Source organism: Malania oleifera, chromosome 4, assembly GCF_029873635.1.
Source record: "Malania oleifera isolate guangnan ecotype guangnan chromosome 4, ASM2987363v1, whole genome shotgun sequence".
NCBI lineage: Eukaryota > Viridiplantae > Streptophyta > Magnoliopsida > Santalales > Ximeniaceae > Malania > Malania oleifera.
The window spans coordinates 58099927-58121245 of NC_080420.1; the positions used below are offsets into that span (position 1 = coordinate 58099927).

At 37.2% G+C, this 21319-nt stretch overlaps 1 protein-coding gene across 4 annotated transcripts in view; it reads left to right on the forward strand.

Annotated features, from left to right (window-relative positions):
- Positions 1–21319, forward strand: part of LOC131154350 (RNA-dependent RNA polymerase 1-like) — a 64309-nt gene that overhangs the window by 17779 nt on the left and 25211 nt on the right. For all 4 annotated transcript variants that reach the window (XM_058107058.1, XM_058107056.1, XM_058107057.1 and 1 more), the window contains one exon: positions 8145–8682. In XM_058107058.1, coding sequence (XP_057963041.1) covers positions 8167–8682 — 516 coding nt within the window. In that variant the 5' untranslated portion in view covers positions 8145–8166. The remainder of the gene's footprint in view (positions 1–8144; positions 8683–21319) is intronic.

Below are 21319 nucleotides of genomic sequence, written 5' to 3' on the forward strand. Positions count from 1 at the left end.
GTCCTCTTCTCTCTATCTAACACCTAAGCAGCCAGCAGAGTCAGCACTCTTCTCTCTATCGACTCTTTTCTTCCTCTTCTTTTTGCAGCTGTGCTTATTATGCTTATAGTCTTTAAAATTATCATAAAATTCCATATACATTTATTTTAAATATGTTTTAATTAATTTTATTAATTGACTTATTAATTAAGCTTACAGTCCTAAGAATTGTCATAAAATTCCATATACATTAATTTTAAATATCTTTTTTACACTGAAAGTAGAATCTTATGATTCTCGATCCGATTCTATGATCCGATCCTGCAGACCTCTCCAACGATCCTACGTAGAATCCCGATTCTGACAACCTTGCTTGACATTTGCTTCCATGAAGTGCTTACTGCTTCCACTACTTTGCTTTTGATTGTTGTGAATGTTCTTGTGGTAAACCGTGGTATACTTTGGCTCACTAGTTAAGCAAGGGTGCTTTAGCTAATGTTGCACGACCCGTCACGAGGTGTGAAATATTTGATTCGTGACACCATGGCTAGTTTTTGTTGTTGTTGCTGCTGCTGCTGCTATTATTGTTATTATTATTTGGGGTGTGGGGGTGGGGGAAGCAATACTTTCAGCATGTCACATGCAAAGTAGAATTCTCTGTAAGAATCAAAATGACTTGTGGATTGCTATACTCCTAATTTAGAATCTTATAAGTGTGAGCGTGTTTGGTTATGGTTATGTTAATTAAACCTACAAAGAGAGAAAACTTGGGTTTATGACCTTTGGTTGTAGGTTTATTGGATATGTAGAACATAGTGCAACTTATAGTTTCCAAGTGTTGGCTTGTAACAACTTTTCTACTATGATGTGGTAGATGCATATTAAAAATGGCAATTGTGTTACAAATATGGATGATGGGTTAAATTTTGGGGCTAAATATAGTGCAAATCTAGCCTCAAAATTTGATGTGAAAGATCTAGAACAGGCTCTGTAATTTTTGGGGTAAATATTGCTTGAATAGGCAATGAAATAATAGACAATGGGAAGCATTATGACAAGAGCATTTAACAAAAACAGCTTTCAGCGTGACAATTTTAAACGAGCAATAACTGCCCTCTTATGTTTTTTGTAAAATTTCTAATATGTTCTTAACTAAAAGGTTTATCTATTCTAAAAGAACAAAAAAAAAAAAAAAAAAAAAAGGTGTAAAATAGTAAAATAAATCAATTCAGATTTCTTGCTAAAACTGTTTTCCATATTTCTCCCCCTTCTCTAAGCATCACAGTTTTTATGCATCTCCTCTTGTCACTCTCCTCAATTCAATTTCATAGCGATATTTGGAATTTCCACCCTCACAACAAAAATTTCATGATAGTAGGTATTGCACTTTACATTCTTTATTTTCCTTTCCAAATTACCATTAGGTGGCTGCATTGTAGCTGCTGGATGAGGCACCATGGAGAGGTGCTAATGATGGTTGCATCAACGGCAGATCTGTGTTGGCAGCCATGGCAGCAGCAGTGGTGGCTGGAGGCCCAACAGCCCATCACTATGTGTAGTCCTTGAAGTGCTGATCAAGGGGTGGAAGAAGGCTTGTCTTTCATTAGGGGGTGGGGGGGTGGGGGGGGGGGGGGAATCACCTTTGTAGTGCTTCCCTTGCTACTCTTCCCATTTATTTTTTTATCCTTTTTCAAAATACCTTGTAGAATGGTTGGGAAGTTGGAGAAGATTAAAAGAGATTTCTTGTGGTCAAGTTTTGGGGAGGATAAGAGGGATCACCTAGTTGGTTGGGAAGTTGTTAAGAGGCCTAAGTATTTTTATTTTTTTGGGGGGATGGGGGGTGTGGGAACTAGGGCTTGGAAATGTGGTTTCTAAGAACATATTATTTTATGCCCATTCCTATAGTGAAAATAATTTGACAGTGCAATCTGTGAGGTTGGGCTTTTGCTTTACAAATTCCATATTCCTTAGGGTTGGTGTGCTTAGCGCACACCTAATGGATTCACCTACATAAGTGTTGAGTGTGGCTGCTCCTAAGTGATCTTAGGCAAGATTGCTGGAGCACTCATACAATCAATGCCAAGCATGTCGCTTATTCATGTTAGCCCATGTAGGACAACTATGCTTGAAAAATGTGGTATGGATGCTAAGCCCAATTACTCATTAAATGGAATTGTGGTTAATGGAGATTTAAAATCACACTATATATTAATGGATGACACTTTATCATTATAAGTCTAGTTCATAGCCGAAAAGGCACAACATAAAATGCATTACATCTTGATTGACATTCCTTTAGCCTTTTGAAATATGTAAAGAATTGTCGGCTTTTAAGTATTTGATTCATATTTCAAAAGCCTGAATCATTGGTCTCCTCCTATCTTTGGTGCCTTGTTCATCAATTTGTTAGTTTTTAGCTCTTTTTGGATTGCTTGTTTGGCTGCCTCACCACCGTATAGGTGCACTCCTTGGTATTATAATAAACAAGCATTAAGAGTTCATGCTACTCAGGATGAGGGGGGTCCCAGTCCAGAAAACAAGATAACAAAGCATGACACATGCAGTCTTTGTGCACAGGGGGTGCAAATCTCAGTTTCAAGCCTCACAGTTGGCCTGAAGTCCAGCTCAATTTGGATGTTTTGGCTTTTGATCCTTTCAATTTTATTGTTGCCTTTGTTTACCTCCCAAAATATTTTCCATTTTAGTTTGCACTTGGTGAATAGCTATTAGTTGACGACTTTTATTTTTGTTTTATGTCATTAATTAACTGTTATCAATTCCTTGTGAGTATTTTATTTGTGTATATATTGCTGTCTCCAATCTTTCGGATATAGATGTTGCAATTTTTATCAGAACCTGCTGCAGAATTCAAAATCTTAGTCATCTTTGAACTCTCTGCTATCTGGGTTAAGTTTTGTGCTTTTCCTTCTTCCTTGTTGGTGAGCGTGTGCACAAGGAGAAGGTTGTTGTGTCCTGGGGGTGTTTTCAGGTGTTTTGACAGAAACCTTCTGCACCATCTGGCAGTGCAGTGAGCTCATGCTAGTTTTGATGACTACGACGCTGGTAACATGCCTTTATTAGGATCTTTGTTCCCTAGGAGCCCTTGAAAATTCAGTCATGGTTAAATCTTGCACGAGGGGAGAATATTGAGGAATTAGAAGCAAATAGTTAATTCTCATTGAATATTTTTATTTCTTTCATTTTCATTTTAGTTTTTTGTGATCCACAGCCACACCTGAAAACAGATATTATTGCATAAGTGAATAACAATTAAAAGCAATGTCTGCCTCTGTGCAGTGCTTTGATCACTCATGGTATTATCCTCATATTTCTCTTTTCCTCTGTGCATATAAAATGAGTTCGGCATCTGCAAGATAAGATATTTACGCGAACAAGGAGGACAGTTGGTAACCTCCGACAATATTAATTTTTCTAGTGGCAGTTCCTCATCATCATCAGATGAGCACTACAAATTTACCCTTATGATCACATTGCAGTACCCAATCCCCTTCCTGAAAGCATTTCATGAGCCTCTGTTGAATTTTCTGCATGAGCATGGAGCAAAGAATCTGCTTCCGGCATGAAGTTTTTGCTGCCTAAGGGGCCTTTTCTGCTCAAGACTGGGAGCCAAACCAATTTGAGATGTTTTCAACATGGAACCTGTAATTTGTTCTCTACACTCATGGTCTTCCATGACTTCTGATATTATGCAGTTACAGTTCCTTGTTATGACTTGCTGCACTTCTTGAAAACCTTAGTGACTTGCACATCTGAGAAATTTTCTGGGTCGATTGATTTTGCGAAGGATTGAATATCCTGAACTCGCAAATATTTGCAGGTTGTTCTCATTATGGGCCCTATCTTGCTGATTTGTGGCTTGTGTATGCTTGGCGAGTGAGCTTGCTACTCCCTTTCCTTTCATTGTACCATCTTTGACAGTCACTCATATAACTTGAATTGATAAAAACACAGTAAATTTAGCTGTTATAAAATCAAACAAGTTGAAAGTACAATCATCACAAATGACCAATGACCATTTGATAAGCATATGCTACTTTTGAGCATTTATGTTGTTCATGTTATAAATCTTTAATCAACTCTTAAGTTTGGTCTTTTTCTTTGTTTCTGGTTTTGTTTTCAGAATGGGGAGGAATGATTTGGGCTAAGAATCAGCTTTTAAGTATAAACATAACTGAGATGGTCATCATTAGTCAATGTTTTGCTATTAAGGATTTTGCATTGAGATCATAACAAATATATGAAAAGTATGAGAACAAGCTTGATTTAGGAAACATCCAACACAATTTTATTCCTATTCAACTCGTCAAACTGTTGCACAGGGGTCTTTTATATGTTGGGAATGCTTTGCAAACAAGAAATACATATTAACAAATTTTGAAACCTAAATAATCACAAATACAATTTTACTAAAATGTAATACATTAGAATCTAAATGATTGTCATAATGCTAAATAAAAAAGAATGATAAACAAAATGGTGCTCACATTTTGTAATCTCCACTAGTTAGGAGTAAAAACAAAACCTTGGCTTGGAGTTGAAAGGCAAACATGCAAACACTAGCCATTCAATACTTTTCATCCTCATACCCAAACTATAACTCCATACACAACCTAATCATGGCACTCTTAGGTATTGACTTCCTTTCGTTTTAGTAGCCTCTACCCTTGTAAGTCTTTGGACATTCCAATTGGAAGCCCCTTTTGACCTCTTGATACGAACTCCAAAAAATTTATTGTTGCTCATCTCCCTAGAAGGAACAGTGAGCATCAGCAACCTATTGAAAATTAGGCATATAATTATTGATGTTTCTGTGTTAAAGTCTGAAATACATTGTTGGCCCACTACATAGCAGCTTAAGTTTTTAGGTAAAGTGATTGTTTAATGTGGTGTACGTGAGCCAGGGTTTCCAGGAGGTTCTGTGTTCTAGTTTTATTGCCATGTCCATTGTAAGTAAAAACACTATCTTGTTCCCAATATTGTTGTTATTCATTGTTCATCTCGCCATGTGCAATTGGGCTGCATGTGTGAGGAGTGTAGGCTTGATATACATTGTTGGCCGACAACCGATAACCCAACAACTTTAGCTTTTAGGTAAAGTAGATCATTTGGGAACAATAGAGACAACTAGAATTATATCTCCTGCTTGTAGTTGACTAGGAAGACTTATCTTCCATAAGATGCCTTGTGGGACTTCACTTTACTAGAGCTTGCTTAAGAAGTTTGTGTTGTTGTGCTGGTATATGCCACCAAGTACAAGCATATCCCTTGAGGCAAGCAACTGCCAGCCTTGTAGTTTGTTGCCTCGATGTGTGAAGATGTTCTCAATTTGATTGAACCAATTGAATAACACTTTTGGACCCCCTTCATCGGTGAATTTACGTAAAGAACTTTTGAGTCCATAACCCAACTCACTATAAGATTGCATGCTGGATGGTATGGCACTATGAACATGAATTTAGGTTGTAGTGCTTAGCATCTATGTCCAAGAGTTCCTTTTTGTTTTCTATCTAGATTAAGGCTTGTTATGAATCTTATGATATTTCATGCATGGATTCAACGGCTAAATCTTGTAATCAAATTGATTTTGCAGCAAAGAAACTTGAGAATTGAAACCGGCTAGTTAAGAGATTAGTTCATCCATCTATCTCGTAGTTCTTCCTTTCTGCATATATATATCTGACCACATTTGAGAAACTGGACCAAATTGGCTCTTTTGTTTCCATTGTTTCTTCAATTAAGAACTAAATAAAGTTTAGTTCAGACACAGTTTCTGGTGAACAAGGCTGAATTTATTGTAGGAAGAGACCAATTTATTGCCGTCTGAAGAAAATTATGACATGCAAAATTCTTCTTGAAGAGGGACCAATTTCGAGACGAGAGTAAACATATTGCATAAAACTATCAATTTCTTGTGGATATCGTAAAAATACCGGAACCAAAGTCAAATTCTTATGGAGGTCAATGTCTTGGCCAATTTCATACATACTAGGGCCGTTGTTTCAATCCATGCACATTGCTGACATATGTGGCATGTGTTGCTCCAAAGAAAAATATTACATGCAAATTTCTTCTTGAAGAGGGATCAATTTCAAGACATGAGAGCCAAAATATGGCATAAAACTATCAATTTCTTGTGGATATGGTAGAAATACTGGAACCAAAGTCAAATTCTTATGGAGGTCAATGTCTTGGCCAATTTCATACAGACTAGGGCCGGTGTTTCAATCCATGCACATTGCTGACATATGTGGCATGTGTTGCTCCTTTTGTTTTTACTATTCTAATTTGTTTTTTAATAATTTCCTTGTAGTGATTTATTTTTGAGTTCAAGAACCTTTAGAGGATTCCTTGAATAATTGTATCTTCCAATGTGTATGAAGTTCTAGACTAGTTTAAGATTTCTTTATATCTTTTTTTGGACTTCCTAAATATCATGAATTTTTGTGAACTTTCACAAATATTTGTTCTTTGGAGGCAAAAATATAAGAAGAAGCAAGCTTAAAGACCAAATAAATCTAGAAGTCTTGTTCAAATTTGAGGTGGGATGCCTTGGGATCTCAGTTGGCCTTTTTGGTCAATACTGAGGGTTGACTAGTTTCTTTTTATTATTATGCCATGGATTTGTATTACTCAAGCTTCTTTGAACTTTTGTAATTAATAGTGTTGGCAATTTCAAAATTCTAGGCAGGAACCTTGTATTTTGGATTTGGATCTTTTCTAAACCAGTGTTTCCTGCATTATTAAGATGTGGATAACATAATTTAATTTTGCTAGTGCTTCCTTGCTTCATCTTTATAGGTTCATAAATGACCTTCCTTTTAAGAAGTTATAGCTCCTAGTAGGGCTGCAAATGAGCCGAGCCAAGCTTTGCCTTGCTCATTAAATTTTTAACTGAGCTCAAGCTTGAGCCGAGCTCAGACTGACCTTTAATATTTTGGCTTAAGTTGTTAATTATGCAAATGAACGAACTCATGAGCCCTTATTGAGCGGAGCTATTGAGGTGCTCACTAACAGCTTGATTCTTTTGGAACCTCTCATTTTGAGATATGAGAGGTTTTTGTTAGGCAAAAAGGTGAAAGGGGCTCTTACTAATAGTGCCTTTGAGTTTTTTTGGCCTATTGGCCTTGAGCATTAGGCTTATCACTAAATTAAGGTATGGAGTTTGAGCTGAATAATCCTATGCATAAATAGTCCCTACTTCTAAACCCACTGCAGTCTATAAAGGCTATTAAACTAGCCCATAAATGGTTCTAATTCAAGTCTATTAAACGAGTCCAAGCAGTTGAGCCACTTATGAACCGAGCCCATCCATGTTTGTGCTTGGCTCGCTTAGTAAACGAGCCACAAAGTTGGACTTGGGAGTTACTCCTTTACATTATGAATGAGTTTGAACGTGCTCTTGTTGAGCCAAGCTTCTGAGCAGCTTGGTTCGTTTGCAGCCCTAGCCCCTGCTCGCCTTGATTTTTCAGTCATGTTGATTGTATTTTTAAATGTTTTCTTATAGAACCAAGATTCGCAGCTTAATAGATAGTTTATTGATTCCCCTGAGAAAAAAGAAAAGGGGTTGGGGAAGTGAAAAAAAATCATTCGTGTGAGAATGCTTATAAGATGTATTGCTTGGTTGTCGTGTTATAAGATTCTACAATTGGGAGTAGGAAGCTCTGCTGCAAGACTCATAGAATGCAAAATATTTTGTCGTTTCTGTACTAATTTAGTGTATGTAATTGTGGCTGCATAGGGCAAGTCCTGACCCAATGATGTGGGTGAGTGGGTGTTGCATCCAAACCTGAAAGTCACAGGTTCAAATCATAGAATCAGTTCCCCCAAGTGTGGACTGTGGAGGTAAGATTGCATATATTTGCCCCCTAGGTGCCTGATGGTGTGAGATCCTTGTGCACCGGGCATTATTTATAAATATAGGTGTGGCATTTTTTTTTCTGTTCTGATAGTGAGGTACTAATGCATAATTACTGTACTATAGGGAAAGCATGTTAATTATTAGGCTAGCCTAGCAAAAGAAATGTTAGTAATTAGGCTAAAAAATCTGTAAATTTTAATTTCCCTATTAATCTAAGCATAGCATGCATGCTGATCAAAATAATATTTGTGTTCAATCACTGATTTTGTATTCTATTTTGAAACAGGATTTAAATTCACTTGGACTAGATGGGTAAGACTATTCAGGTGTTTGGCTTCCCATCTCACGTGTCTCTGGAAGCAGTTAAGGAATTTTTGGAGGGATACACAGGTAGTGGAACTATTTTTGCTTTGAAGGTTAGGGTGCCCAAAAATGGAGGTTCAAGAGCATTTGCTATTGTCCAATTCACAACTTCCAAAGATGCTGAACTGATTATTAAGTTGGCTAATCAATGCCTATGGTATGGGAACTCTTATTTGAAGGCTCGGGAAATGGAACTTGATATTGTGCCAAAGCCTATGGCCTTTTTGCATAGCATGGAAGATATAACACTGCACTTTGGGTGCCAGATCTCAAATGAAAAATTTTCTGTTCTTTGGAAAAGGAAAAATGTTATTGTGAATTTTGGTCTTGAACTAAGAAAAATCTACTTCTGTTTTTCCTACTGTCATGTAGAATACAAGCTTGAGATTGACTATGAGAACATATGGAAAATTAAGCTATATCGCTCACGCAGTCGAAGTGCAAAGTATCTCCTCATTCAGGTTTGGTAATTTGACTTGATTTCTGTTTTAAGTTTGTCGCTTGCTTCTCTTCATGCTTATGATAGCAAAAGAGAATTTCTTTTCAGCATGGTGATACCAATTCTAAATGCACAGAATTACTGTTTGGCTTTAAATTATGAAATTGGCACACATTGAACTTGCATGCAGATAGTTGTGAACTAATTGTTAACTATTTATGTTTGCACCCTTGCACATGGTCACACTAACATGTGTGTGTTTGTATTGATTGTGGGACACATGGTGAGTTCTCATTGCCAATCCTAATCTTGCAAAGTATCTCCTCATTCAGGTTTGGTAATTTGACTTGATTCTTGTTTTAAGTTTGTTGTTTGCTTCCCTTCATGCTTATGATAGCAAATGGGGATTTCTTTTCAGCATGGTGATACCATTCTAAATGCACATAATTACTGTTTGGCTCTAAATTATGAAATTCGCACGCATTGAACTTGCGTGCAGATAGTTGTGAACTAATTGTTAACCATTTATGTTTGCACCCTTGCACAAGGTCACACTAACATGTGTGTGTTTGTATTGATCGTGGGACACATGGTGAGATCTCATTACCAATCCTAATCTTGGGATGTTTTGGAGATCTTGTCTTGGTAGGCTCAAAATAGGGATTGTAAGGGGAGTTGTGAGTCCTTGCCCTTTATTAGGCAAGGGGAGATCTCTCTCTCTCTCTGAAATCCCATTAACTTTTGGATTACCTCAAGCTCTATATATCTCTCGAGCTATCATAACTTGTCACCTGCCACCAATCACGCTCAAGCTTCTCAAAGATTGCCTAGTTCTCCTCTTTGGGCTTTATTGAGAATATCCATTGCTTATGTACGATGTAGAGGTCGTTCCTTTTTCAAGAATCCCCTCTACACCAATCTTAAGAGGACCAAGAATAGTTAGAATAAAGAGAGATTTGATATTGAGTGAAAAAAAAGGAAGCAAGGATTGGTAAATTATCCAAATTTCAATGTAGGGACCATAGTTTTAAGCATCAGAATGGTGGCTGAGCTGGTTAAGCCACCTAGTTGGTTCGACCGGTCTAATGGTGGGTTGAATGGTTGAACCGGTAATGCTAGTAAGATATAATTTGTAATATGATTATGTATATATATTGTTTATGTAATAATATTGTATTACAAAAATAATATTACATCATTACATAAATAAATATTATAAAAATGTTAATTAAATTCACTTTTATTAGTCCAATGAAAGCTAAAAACAATGACAAGCAACCACCTTAAAAAAATTGAATCACTTTCTTATTTTTCATAAAAATATTTTATAATTTATATAATATTTTAGTAAATAATATTAGTTGAAACAAGCCAATTGTGGTCGTATTATATGTCAATTTATTATTATATTATTTTTTCAAAATTTTTTTTGGAAGAAGATACGATAAATTTGTTTGCTTGGGAAACAGTGAGTAAATGCATTACATATGACATATTCCATTCATGGTTTTAAATTTCCACGAAATTATCGAAATTTCCGATTTCCGTCACCCTCAAAATCGAAATGGCAGTCGATTTCCGTCTTGCATAATTTCCATTGAAATCTCAACGAATCGTCCGAAATTTATCGAAATCTCGGAATTTTAGCGAAACTTATCGAAATTTTAACTATACATTGAAATTTTGTCGGAATTCAAATGAGAGATTTAGGAGTTAAGTGGAATTTTTCTTTTAATTTATTTTATTTATTTTATCGAAACAAAATATTATTACAAGTGCTTTTGAAATTATATGAAAAAAAAAAAACTTATAGTAACATTTTATTTAATCATTCATGTCTAAATTATCATTATTTGTATAATAAATAATATTTAAATGATACATTATCTCACAAAATGTTTGATACACATGCTACTTTACAACTTTTCCATCTCATGCAAAATATAGATGTATTTAATTTATTATATATTAGTCCTAGAACTTATATTATTATCTTTGTTAACCATTTCTAAAGTTTCACAAAGAATTTTATGTTTTACTACTAATTTCCGTTATTTTTTCAAATCGAAATCGAAATTGACATCAAAATCAAAATTTCCGTACTTTTGGAGCTTCGAAATTTGAGTCGAAATCGAAATTTAAAACCTTGATTCCATGAATAAACATAAGCCTCAAATTGGTGTAGTTGTAAGCTATTCATTTCCTCTCACATGGGTCCTAGGCTTAAGTTAGCCCACTTCACTTTTTTCAACATTATTAATTTTTTTTATTTTTTATTTTTTAAGCAAGGACTAGGTTGACCCTCCTTCAACCTCGGTTCGGACCAGTTTTGGCCATTTCAGGTTGGTTTGGCCGGGTCAATCCCAATTCATAAGAATTTCAGTTTTGGTAAGTTGACTAGACCAGCCTGTTGGCCGAATCCAATTAAATCAGGTTAGACAAGCTGGTCCAAGTTTTCAAACCATGGAAGTTTTCAAACCATGGTAGGGACTACTTGGATTTTGGCACATTCATCTTGGATTCACTTGTAATTCGGATTTCCTTTAGTCGTATGTTGTTGATTCTTTGTTTTGGTTAGAAGAGAATATGTTATTTTAGTGGTTAGGTGGTGTGAGTGTGGGTATTTTTATCCTCCATGTTCTATCAAAAGGAGGAACTGTCAATTGGTATTTTCCCTCTAATCTCCTCTTCTTCCTCTCTAAGCCTAGAGTTGTATTTTCTTGACTGAAACTTCAATTATTTTAGATTTGCAACTTGGTATTAGAGCACCAAACCTAACTAAGCCTGATTAATCTAAGTCGTATTCATTTCTCTTCCTTTCTTCCTTTCTCTCCCATGCCAACTCTTAAAATAAAGATCTCTTCTCTGGTTTGAGATTTGTTTAGGATTTCATCTCCTCCTCTCTGCCGTGAGCGACTCTTATGGGTGTTGTCTGGCTTGTGGTAGTTTGTTGATGTAAAGACTAAAGACAATTACATACTGTTTCTTGTAAATTGTTGTTGCTGTTCTGATGCTTCTGATTGGTTGTCAAGTGAAGATTCTGTAATGATGTTGTGTGTGTATGTGATAACCTAGCCATGCTTGCAAATGCTTCTAGCTGGTGCTAGATTGTTTATTGAGTGTCTGCATGCCTGCTTAATTGCCTGCAGTTATTCGTTGTGGATTATGTGGTCAAAGCGAACCTTGCAGAGGCTGTTTATATCTGTGATTCCTCCTAGAATGCTGAATTCTGTAGTCGTGGCTGCCTTTTGAATTTCTCAACCTTTGAAGTTAGAGTGCTGCTTTGTGCTAGTGTGTGCTGCCTAATTTGCACTTTTGCTGTGTTTTTAATTCTTTGTATTGGTGTGTACCGTCTATATTGAGGGGTGGATTTTTTTGTCCTCTACAAAGAAAGCTTTGCTGATATTGTTTACGTTCAAATCGCTGCAATCAAACTGATTGGGTCCTCCAACTATTTATTTATTTTTTGGTTCTCAAGCAATGCGGGTGTAAATTAACCAAAAAGTGAAGCATGAGTATTTGTTTCATTCTGTTCCATCTTTAGGCTCTTAAGGATTATGAAGATTGGATGAAAGAGAATGACGCTGCTTGTGTGGTTGCGGAATAACATGCATTTATGAATTGCTGCAAAAGTGATGTATCATTGAACAACCAAAGTTGTATGGATGATCTTTGCGAGAATGTTTGACAAAATAAAAACCAAACTCATGTTTTTGACTTGTATGAGAAGTTTTTCAAATATGAGCAAGAAGGTAGGTCCATTAATGAGTATTATAGCACTCTCAAGGATATGTAGGAGGAACCCAATATCAATTTACCAATTAGTTCTGATGTTGAGATGATTAAGAGGAAATCAGGAGAGTTTTTGGCTGCCAACTTTTGTTTGGGTTGACCAATCCATCCATGAGTAGATTCTTGCCAATGAATCCATACCGTCTAGAATCCAACATATCACCAAACACGACTCTAGTCTGCTTCTCAAGCTCTTTCTTGTGATTGTTGAGCCATAGTTGGCAACTTAGTGTAGTGTTTCATGAGAGGACAAAGCACATTGAGATTGATTGCCATTTTGTGAGGGATGCTATGTTTAAGGTTGTGAGGACCTAACACATTAGGGTTTGATGATATCTATGCACCTCCTGCTTGAGTGGAATGTTTGAAGATATTAAAATAATATGCTATTTTCGTAATTAGGTGGTGTGAGTTGGGCTACTTTAGTCTCTCATATCCTATTAATATATAAAGGAGGCAAATTTGGAGTTGTAGGTAAGCTCCAAAGGCCAGCTGGAGGGACTTGTCCCTCTAATCTCCTCATCTTTTCTCCCTCTATTTTGCTCTCTTACCCTAGGTCTGTATTTTCTTTTGAAACTTGAATTTATTTCAAATCTGCAACAAATTTTATTTTTTGTTTCCTTTTCATTATATCGACAACGGTATACAAATAATAAATCTGGTTAGAATGGGCTAAGTGTTCTATAGGTTTATTATTTGTTTAGAGAAAATATGTTATTTTCAGTAATAAGGTGGTGTGGGTGGGGGGAGTTTTTCCCTTGATGCTTTTATTATTAATATAAAAGAGGGAAGAACAAGAGTTGTACGAATGCTCCAAGAGACTGCAACTTAGGCCTCCTCTTCCTTTTGTCCTTTTTTCTATCGTTAACCCTATGTGTTTTTTATTTTCTTCAATTGAAATTTACAACATGGTATCGAAGCATTAAACTTTTGTGAATCTGACTAGTTTGATGCAGTTCTAACCATGATTTTAAAAACCGTGCCGGTGTCTAACTCAGTGAAGCCATTGGGCTGGTCGGTCAATGAGGTAGTCAAACTGGTGTTTTCAGCATAATGTCAAACATATATGTATGCAAAACTAAAATTAATTCTATATATTTTATATAATTTATATTAATTAGTAAAACATAAATGTGTAAAATAATCTAGAGGTTCTTGAAGTAAAATATTTATAATTAGCCCATAACTATATAAGACACACAACAAACAACTTAAGCAAAATAGAATATAAAAAAGTAATTATACCAAAAGTATGTAATTTTGTATAATAAATTAGTTTAAAACGTTATAATTACTATTCACTTTAAAGAATTTTAGTGAACATGCAATTAAATTAAAATATTAGGTAATGCATAGTAACATGAAATTCCAAATATCCAAGATTCATGAGAATATGTATTAGTTTGTGCAATAATTCATGCCCATGTTTCAGACTTCCCCTAAGTACGAAGGCCCAAGCTATTCCACACATTTTCACGCTTCTCATATCATGGGCACTTTTCTTCATTTGCAAGATTGTGGAAAGTGGAAACTTAAAAGGGTTAGGTGGGTAGAGCTATGAGCTTGACTCATGTCTATGCTCTCTAGATCTCCTCACTTTCTATATTGGCATTGGCTAGAAAGTAGAAAGTAGCAAAAAATAAATTTAAATCAGAATGATATATAAAATAAGAGTTTAGGACCATAGGGCTTAGAAGAAGCCTACGCTACTATTTGCCACCATGGGAGAAGGAGAAGGAGACCGCACTTCTGGCAGACTTGTTACAATCTGATGTTTCCTCTTACAATGATGTGATTTATTTTTTATGCCTGTATATGTGCTAGGTTGTTTATAGGGCACTTGTATTGTAATTTAAGTGTTTGCAATGCTTTGTTGTGGTCTACTCTATTTTGTGTTGTCAAAGTGTGGCATGCTCAGTTATGTGTGGTATGTAGTGCTATTTAACTGCAACTAATTCTTCATGTTGTGTTCTTCATTCTTGATACTGGTGTGTGCTGATTGGACCTCTATAGGGAGAGCTTTGGCTAATGCTGTTAAATGTAAGGTACAAATCACAGCCACCAAACTGGTTGAGTCCTCCAAGTACTTGTGGTGTCTGGAAATACATGTGTATGTTAACACAGAAGTGCAGCCCGAGTATTTGATTCATTATCTGCTCTCTCTTAAGACTGAGGATTATGAGTAGTGTATGAAAGAGAATGACATATTGCTAGTGTAGTTGTAGAATGCAGAATAGCATGTAGCCATGAATTTCTGCAAACATGTTTTATAGAACAACCAAAGTCATACGTGACGATCTTCGTGAAAGCTTCTCACATGATAAAAATGAAACTTCGCGTCTTTTACTTGTATGAGAAAGTTTCCAAACATGACCAAAAGGTAGCTCCATAGGTGAGTATTATAGCACTTTGAATGGTATATGGGACAAACTCATTATCTATCAAATAGTTAGTGTTAACATTGAGATGGTTAAGAGGCAGGAGGAAAAAATCTAGGCCACCAAGTTTGTGTTTGGATCGAGTCCTTAGCTTCAACTGATCTATGATCAGATTCTTGCCGATGAATCTGTACCTTCCATGATTGAAGAACATGCTAGAATCCAACATATCACCGAAGATTTTTTCTCAAGCTTCTTCTTGTGATAGTTCAGCCATGGTAGCATTGTCTTTGACTACGGTAACGGAAGTGTTGGAGGATGATGAAGAGGTTTGGATGGCAGCATGGTTGTAAAATTGCAATTTGATCTACTTTATTAAAATGATCCTGATCCTACCTAAAATCATAAATTGGTAGGATCGTAATAGGATCGTAGTAGGATTGGTAGGATCATAAGATTCTACATTCTTTCATTTTTTAAAATATCTTTACTAAAATTATTTTGTATAGGCTGGGCTTTTGATGCAAATAGGTGTAGGAATAAAAGGAAAAATTAGAAATAAAGACTGAGATTTCAGAATAGTGTTTTGGCAACCTTCTTTGACTCAAGCAATTACTAAATCCGTAAAATAACAAACAGATGACTACTGTGAGTTTCTGTTCTGCAAGTAAGACAATTTCTGGGCACAACAGCAACTCCTCAAATCATTACCTATTTTGGCACTGTTTCAGAAAGGTTACAGCAACTTTTTGCTAGTCTCTTTAGTAACGTTGGAGGGACTAGTAGGCACCGCAGGGTCAAATCCTCAAAACCCTAGCCTCCAGCTCATTGAGTTCCCTCAAAGATGGTGAGAGGGGGCAGTCTTCAAAACACAGCATGCCTGTGACCGCTGCAGGGATGATTGCCAGATTTTCCTCCACAGAATTGGGTTTTGGAGGCTCTCCAATAGGATGCTTATCAGCCAAAAGAAAGTCAGCCTGCTCGAGCTGGACCTGCTGTGTAACTGGAGCCCCAAACCAGATTTGGAAGTCCATGAAAACAGAAGGGCCAGAGCTGGAAGAGAAAGAGAGGGGGGGGGGGGGGGGGGGAGGCAGATGGCTTAACAGATGGTGAAGGAGAGGAAGACCCAGAGAGTTAAAGCCTGGAAGGAAAGGAACCTGAGCTTGAAATTGAGTGGCCTGTAGTGAACCTGGAACCCATGTCCTTAAAATTTGCAAATTAGCTGGGCTGAAGATGGTAGGCCCAGAAGATTAAAGATAGAAGTTCATTTGGGGTTCTGGCAGCTTCTTGGACGATATTTATGAAGGACTCCATGCACTCATTCACCTTCTTTGCAACCTTCATCTGCGATTTGCCAACCGAGAGCTTGATGCAGCCACCACAGTGACGGCAAGCTCAATCAAGCACTGGAAGAGGCTTGGGTGAAGCTCCTTTGGGGTCAATTGGGATTTCGAATAGTATGACTCGGTTGTTGACCTTGACCAAGTCTTGGAATTGGCTGGTGAGCTAGGGATCACTCTACGATCCACTTATTTCATGGCGGTGATGATTGGCCCATCCTTTCGAGTTGAGGCCTTCTAGGATGGTGATGACCCTCTAGCCACCTGTGTTGATTTCTGTTAGGTCAAGAAACTTGCTGAACTTGTTCTCTGTGAGTTGGAGCAACAACATGGTTTTAAATAACGGCCACGAACGTTACATAACGCTGTTACGTAACGATTTTTTAGGTTATTGATATTGTTTCACACCGTGAAATCGATGGGAAGAAAAATCATGGCCGTAGCGGCCGTTATGGACCGCGACCGTTACGTAAAGGCCGCTACGGCCATTATGTAAATGCTACAGGACTGTTATACCAAAAAATTATTTTATTTTTTACTTTTTCTTCTCACTTTTTCCCTCTTTCATATATCATTCTCAATATGCCAAGTGGCAAGAGGGGGAAAAATTATAATGAGGATGATAATGATACAAAATTTACTATTTCTTTAAATACTCACAATAGATGCATCAACTAAAAATTTGAAAATACTAACTTGTTAGGAATATATTTTATTTTGATAATATTAGTAATGTGATATTTATGTTCTATATTTTTCAACTTCAACCTTCTTTCTTTTCTAGCTATTTTATATTTGTATTATTCATATGTCTTATGTGTCTAATAGATTAATGGAGTGTATTATGTATTTTGTTTTATTAATTAATTTAGCACACATAAGAATTTATCACATATAAGAACAATGAGAAGTATAAATACACACACACAATGGTGGTTTAAAACAGGTGTAAACTTGTTTCCTTTACCAAATAACTTAGTTACTCGAACTAAAGGATCCAAAATACACTAAAAGTCTTTCTAAGAAGGGCTAAAAGCTTAAAACATGCAAGTACGCTAATATGCACAAGGTTGTGTCTGTTTCAAAAAAATTCACGGCCATACACCCGCTTCTTGTAATTTAACATCCGCTACCCCTGCTTCCCATTACACCCATTATTGTTACATTACGCTATCCGCTACCACGATTTAAAACCATGAGCAACAGTGTGTTCTCTTTCAACCTCAAGCGACTTAGCCAAGAGGGGGAAAGGAGCTTGGTGTTGAAGGAGCTCCATAAGTCGTCCAAAGCTGCCAGGAGCCACTCAATTTCCCCCACCATGAGGAAGATGGAGATCCTTCTACTCTTTTGGTTCTCCATGATTCTGTGAAGGTTAAGCTTCTCGTCATTGAGCATGAGATAGAAAAGATTTCTCTCAGATGAAAATGGCTATTCTGCCATCTTTGTAATTCTGAGTAGCTCTATTATTTACCAAAATAAAAAAAGACTCCATAGGATCAATTGAAACATGTCCAAAGCTGATTTGGATGGTATAAAGATGTTTTTATAAACCAGTTTGGAAACAAAATTTATGTTATAAAGAATTTCAAAACCTTTTGCTTGAAAGGTTAGATCAATAATTGGAAAGCAACAAGATGCCCAATTTCTTAGGAAATTGTATAAAATGGAGAAAAAATCAATTTGAAGGATTAAATTTCAAGCTAAGTTCTAAAGTGATGAGTGAATTTCAAGAAAGTGCTCGATTTCATGAGAGTGAAGTTTTGAGGTTTTTCTAAAAATAAGAAAAAGGAAGGTTTGCGGCACTGTGCTTGGTTTGCTAGTTTTTGGTTTTTGTGGAAAGAAAGAATGATGGTATTTTTAAGAGGGTTCCCTGAACTGGAACCATGTTTTAGGTAGCATTGGATCCAACCAGAAAGCGTAAGTTGTTAAGTGGAGCCCAACAGGAGCCCTCATGTACAACAAGAAACTTGATTAGATGTGTAGGCATACACACGTGTATGCATATAGGGAGAGACAACTTGATAAATTACTCATGGAGTTGGTTTTGCGTGCTTAATTGTGATTTCCCCCCCTTTCTGTTAATTGTTCATCATCTTCTGTTTTCTAAGCCTAATGATGGAGGACCACCTATACCCCCTAGGGTGCCCATTTGGCACACGTATTTTAGGCGTAGGTTTAGGAAAGATGTGTATGGAGGAACTCTGTATTTTTTTAGAGACTAATTTTAGTATATGTAGTTATGTGTTTAGTTGGGCCTTTTCTGTAAATATGTGTTAGTTGTATTAGTGGTTTAAGTGGTGGACATGCTAGTGGATGTACAGTTATTGTTTGAACCAGATTGCAGTTTCCCTCTGTCTCTGTCTCTGTCTCTCTCGCTCTCCCACACATGTTTTTCTTCTTCTTCTTCTTCTTCTTTTCCTCCTCCTCCTCTCTTCTCCTTTTTCCTTTTCTTTCTTCTATCTCTCTTCTAATTTTGTCTCTCACTCCTGTCCTGTTCCTTTGCTTTCTTGTTCTTCTCTCTGTTCTGTATTCCTGTTCTGCTGTTCTTCTTCTTCTCCTTCTTCCTCCTCTCTTCTCCTTCTTCCTTCTCTTGTCTCTCCTCTAATTCTGTCTCTTACCCCTGTTCTATTCCTTCCCCTTCTTGTTCTTCTCTTTGTTCTGTATTCCTACTGTTGTTGCTGCTTCTCTCTGTTCTCTGTTCTGTATCTCTCTTCACAACATCTCCCTTACCATCACAATCAAACACCCCCGAAACTCCTCCCCCTACAGTATTGTCTCCATATGACAGGGGAGTGGTCTGCATCTGCCACCTGAAACTACCCCAGCCAGCAGCCCTTCTAAATCCCTTATTTCCTGCATTTGTTTTTGCTACACCTCCACCACCACTGGAATCCTTACCCCCTGATCTACCACCAGCCGGAACCCATCACTGGAGATCCATCATTGGCAGCTCATGCACTCCATGCGCCAGCCCCGCAGGTGAGAAAGATGTTGGGTTCCCCTGTTTTGCCTAGACTCATGATATATTGCTTCCTGCCTTGAGAATTTGAACTTTTTTATGAGATTTAAAATATTTTTGAGGAAAAATTGAGTTATCAAGTTTGGTTTGCATTCCTAAGATCAAATACAGCCTAATATTGGGCCGCCTGAGCAAATGTTAGAATTTTGAAGCATCATCAACATTAAGATCAAGTTCCAGCTACTGTTTGACGACTGTTTTCCTGAGAATATGAGAGTAGGGACTTGAGAAATTGTTGGACTAACATTGGAATTCAATGGTGAACTCAATTTGTGCTCCAAATCTTTGGCAAGGTGAATGAACTCTCACATTTTCTTAACTATTGTTTGTATATGACTAGGGAAAATTCGTAGTTGCATAATTCCAAGTTTTGTATTACCCTTTAAAAAAATCTGCCCTTTGTTCTGTAAATTGCCCTAGCTAACTCATCATTGCATCATTGTTCATACCCTTACCTAGTCATTCCCATGTTGCCATGTTATGTGAGACCATATGCATTCATATGCATTATGTTCTGTAGCTTCATGCTTGTGCATTGTAGTAATTTTAGAATTCATATCATTCATAGTCAAGTTTAGTCCTCCTGATACAGCATAGTGCATTAACCATGGTCACCAACAAATTCATTGACCTTGATTCCACTAAACTTGCACCAAATGACACCTAGTCCTTGTCTGTCCGGTTAAACACTCGTCATGAGTTTGTGGACCAAAAGTTTCAGCACCTCACACAATAGTTTGACCAAGTCTTTAAGATGTTAGGTGAACGCCTTGTTGTGGAAGACATAGAGCCATCAATTAGGCACCCCTACGAATCCCATATTTAATAGGGTCAGCCCTAGGGTATCCTTCCTACTCTTGGGGTTTCCTCTAGTACCTAACATATGAGTCCGGCTCCAAATAGACGGTAGGCCATTCAGCCCCTGCAGCCTCAGGTTAATCTAGTGTCTAGGTTTGAGGAAGGTAACCTTGAGGCGTTTTTAATGGTTGTAGAAATACTAACCTAGCCTTAGGTATGCTCCACATTCCCCTAGGCAGGGTTGGGAGGACTATGGAGATGTTACAAAAAAGGTCAGGTGGAGTGCGTGCTTATAAGAAGCTTAAACCGAGCTACTTTTTAGACTGGTTATCAGAGATGGACGATTTCTTAATTGTATAATATACGGGGGTGAGGATAAAGTTTGTTTTGCCAAGATGAAACTTGTAGGACTGGCAAAGAAGTATTGGCAAACTGTACAACAAACCTTGGAACACGATTGTGTGAGCCTTCTTTACCCTATGGGAAGTGATGAGACAACAATTGAAAGAAAAGTACATCCTTCCTTCCTTTAAGAGCTAGTTGTTCATTGAGCTCTTGAACCATAAATAAACCACTACCGTAGCTAGCTACATTGATCAATTGAGGAACTGATACTTAGTAGTGAGTGTTGAGCTTGCAACATCGCATTGTAGTTATAGCTAGGTTGTGACTGGTGTTAAGGAGGGTGTTAATTCAATGGGTGCGTTTTTCTCCCAAGTATTTTTAGCGATAGCCTATCAAAAAGTGCTGCCATCGAAAAGGTTATCTCAAGAGCTACGTAGGTCTTCATATCAGGTGAATGAGTTACATGAGTCCAAATTCATTTCCTACCCTAGACCTACATCCATCAATCTAACCCCAGAGAAAGTTTTGGAACGGCAACTAGAAGCCCCCAGCATGTTGTTCTCTCTAGTGGGACCCAATGATCTTCAAGCTAGTAGGTCATTTGTGCAATGTCATTGTTGCCATGCTCTAGAGAGGTTCATATTGTGTGCCCGTTATCCTAACGAGCTTTAGCTTTTTTTTAAAGGTGGAGATTGATGATTTGCTTCGAAATGAGGAGCAAGTGTAGATGATGTGTTATTTCAGAGAGATGAGGGTGAGCTTGTTAGTGTGGTTAGCGTGTCTTATCCATTACCATGGATAGTGAGAAGTGGAAAAGGACACCATTTTTTTTCCCACATTTTCATTCATTGTGGAGATGGGACATGTAAGCTTGCTATTGATGTGGGTAGTAGCATAATGCGATCCAATGATGCTCTCGGAAGAGTAAACATTAAAGGAGAGACCACACCCTTAGCCTTTCAAGGCGAAAAACATCAAACAAGCCCA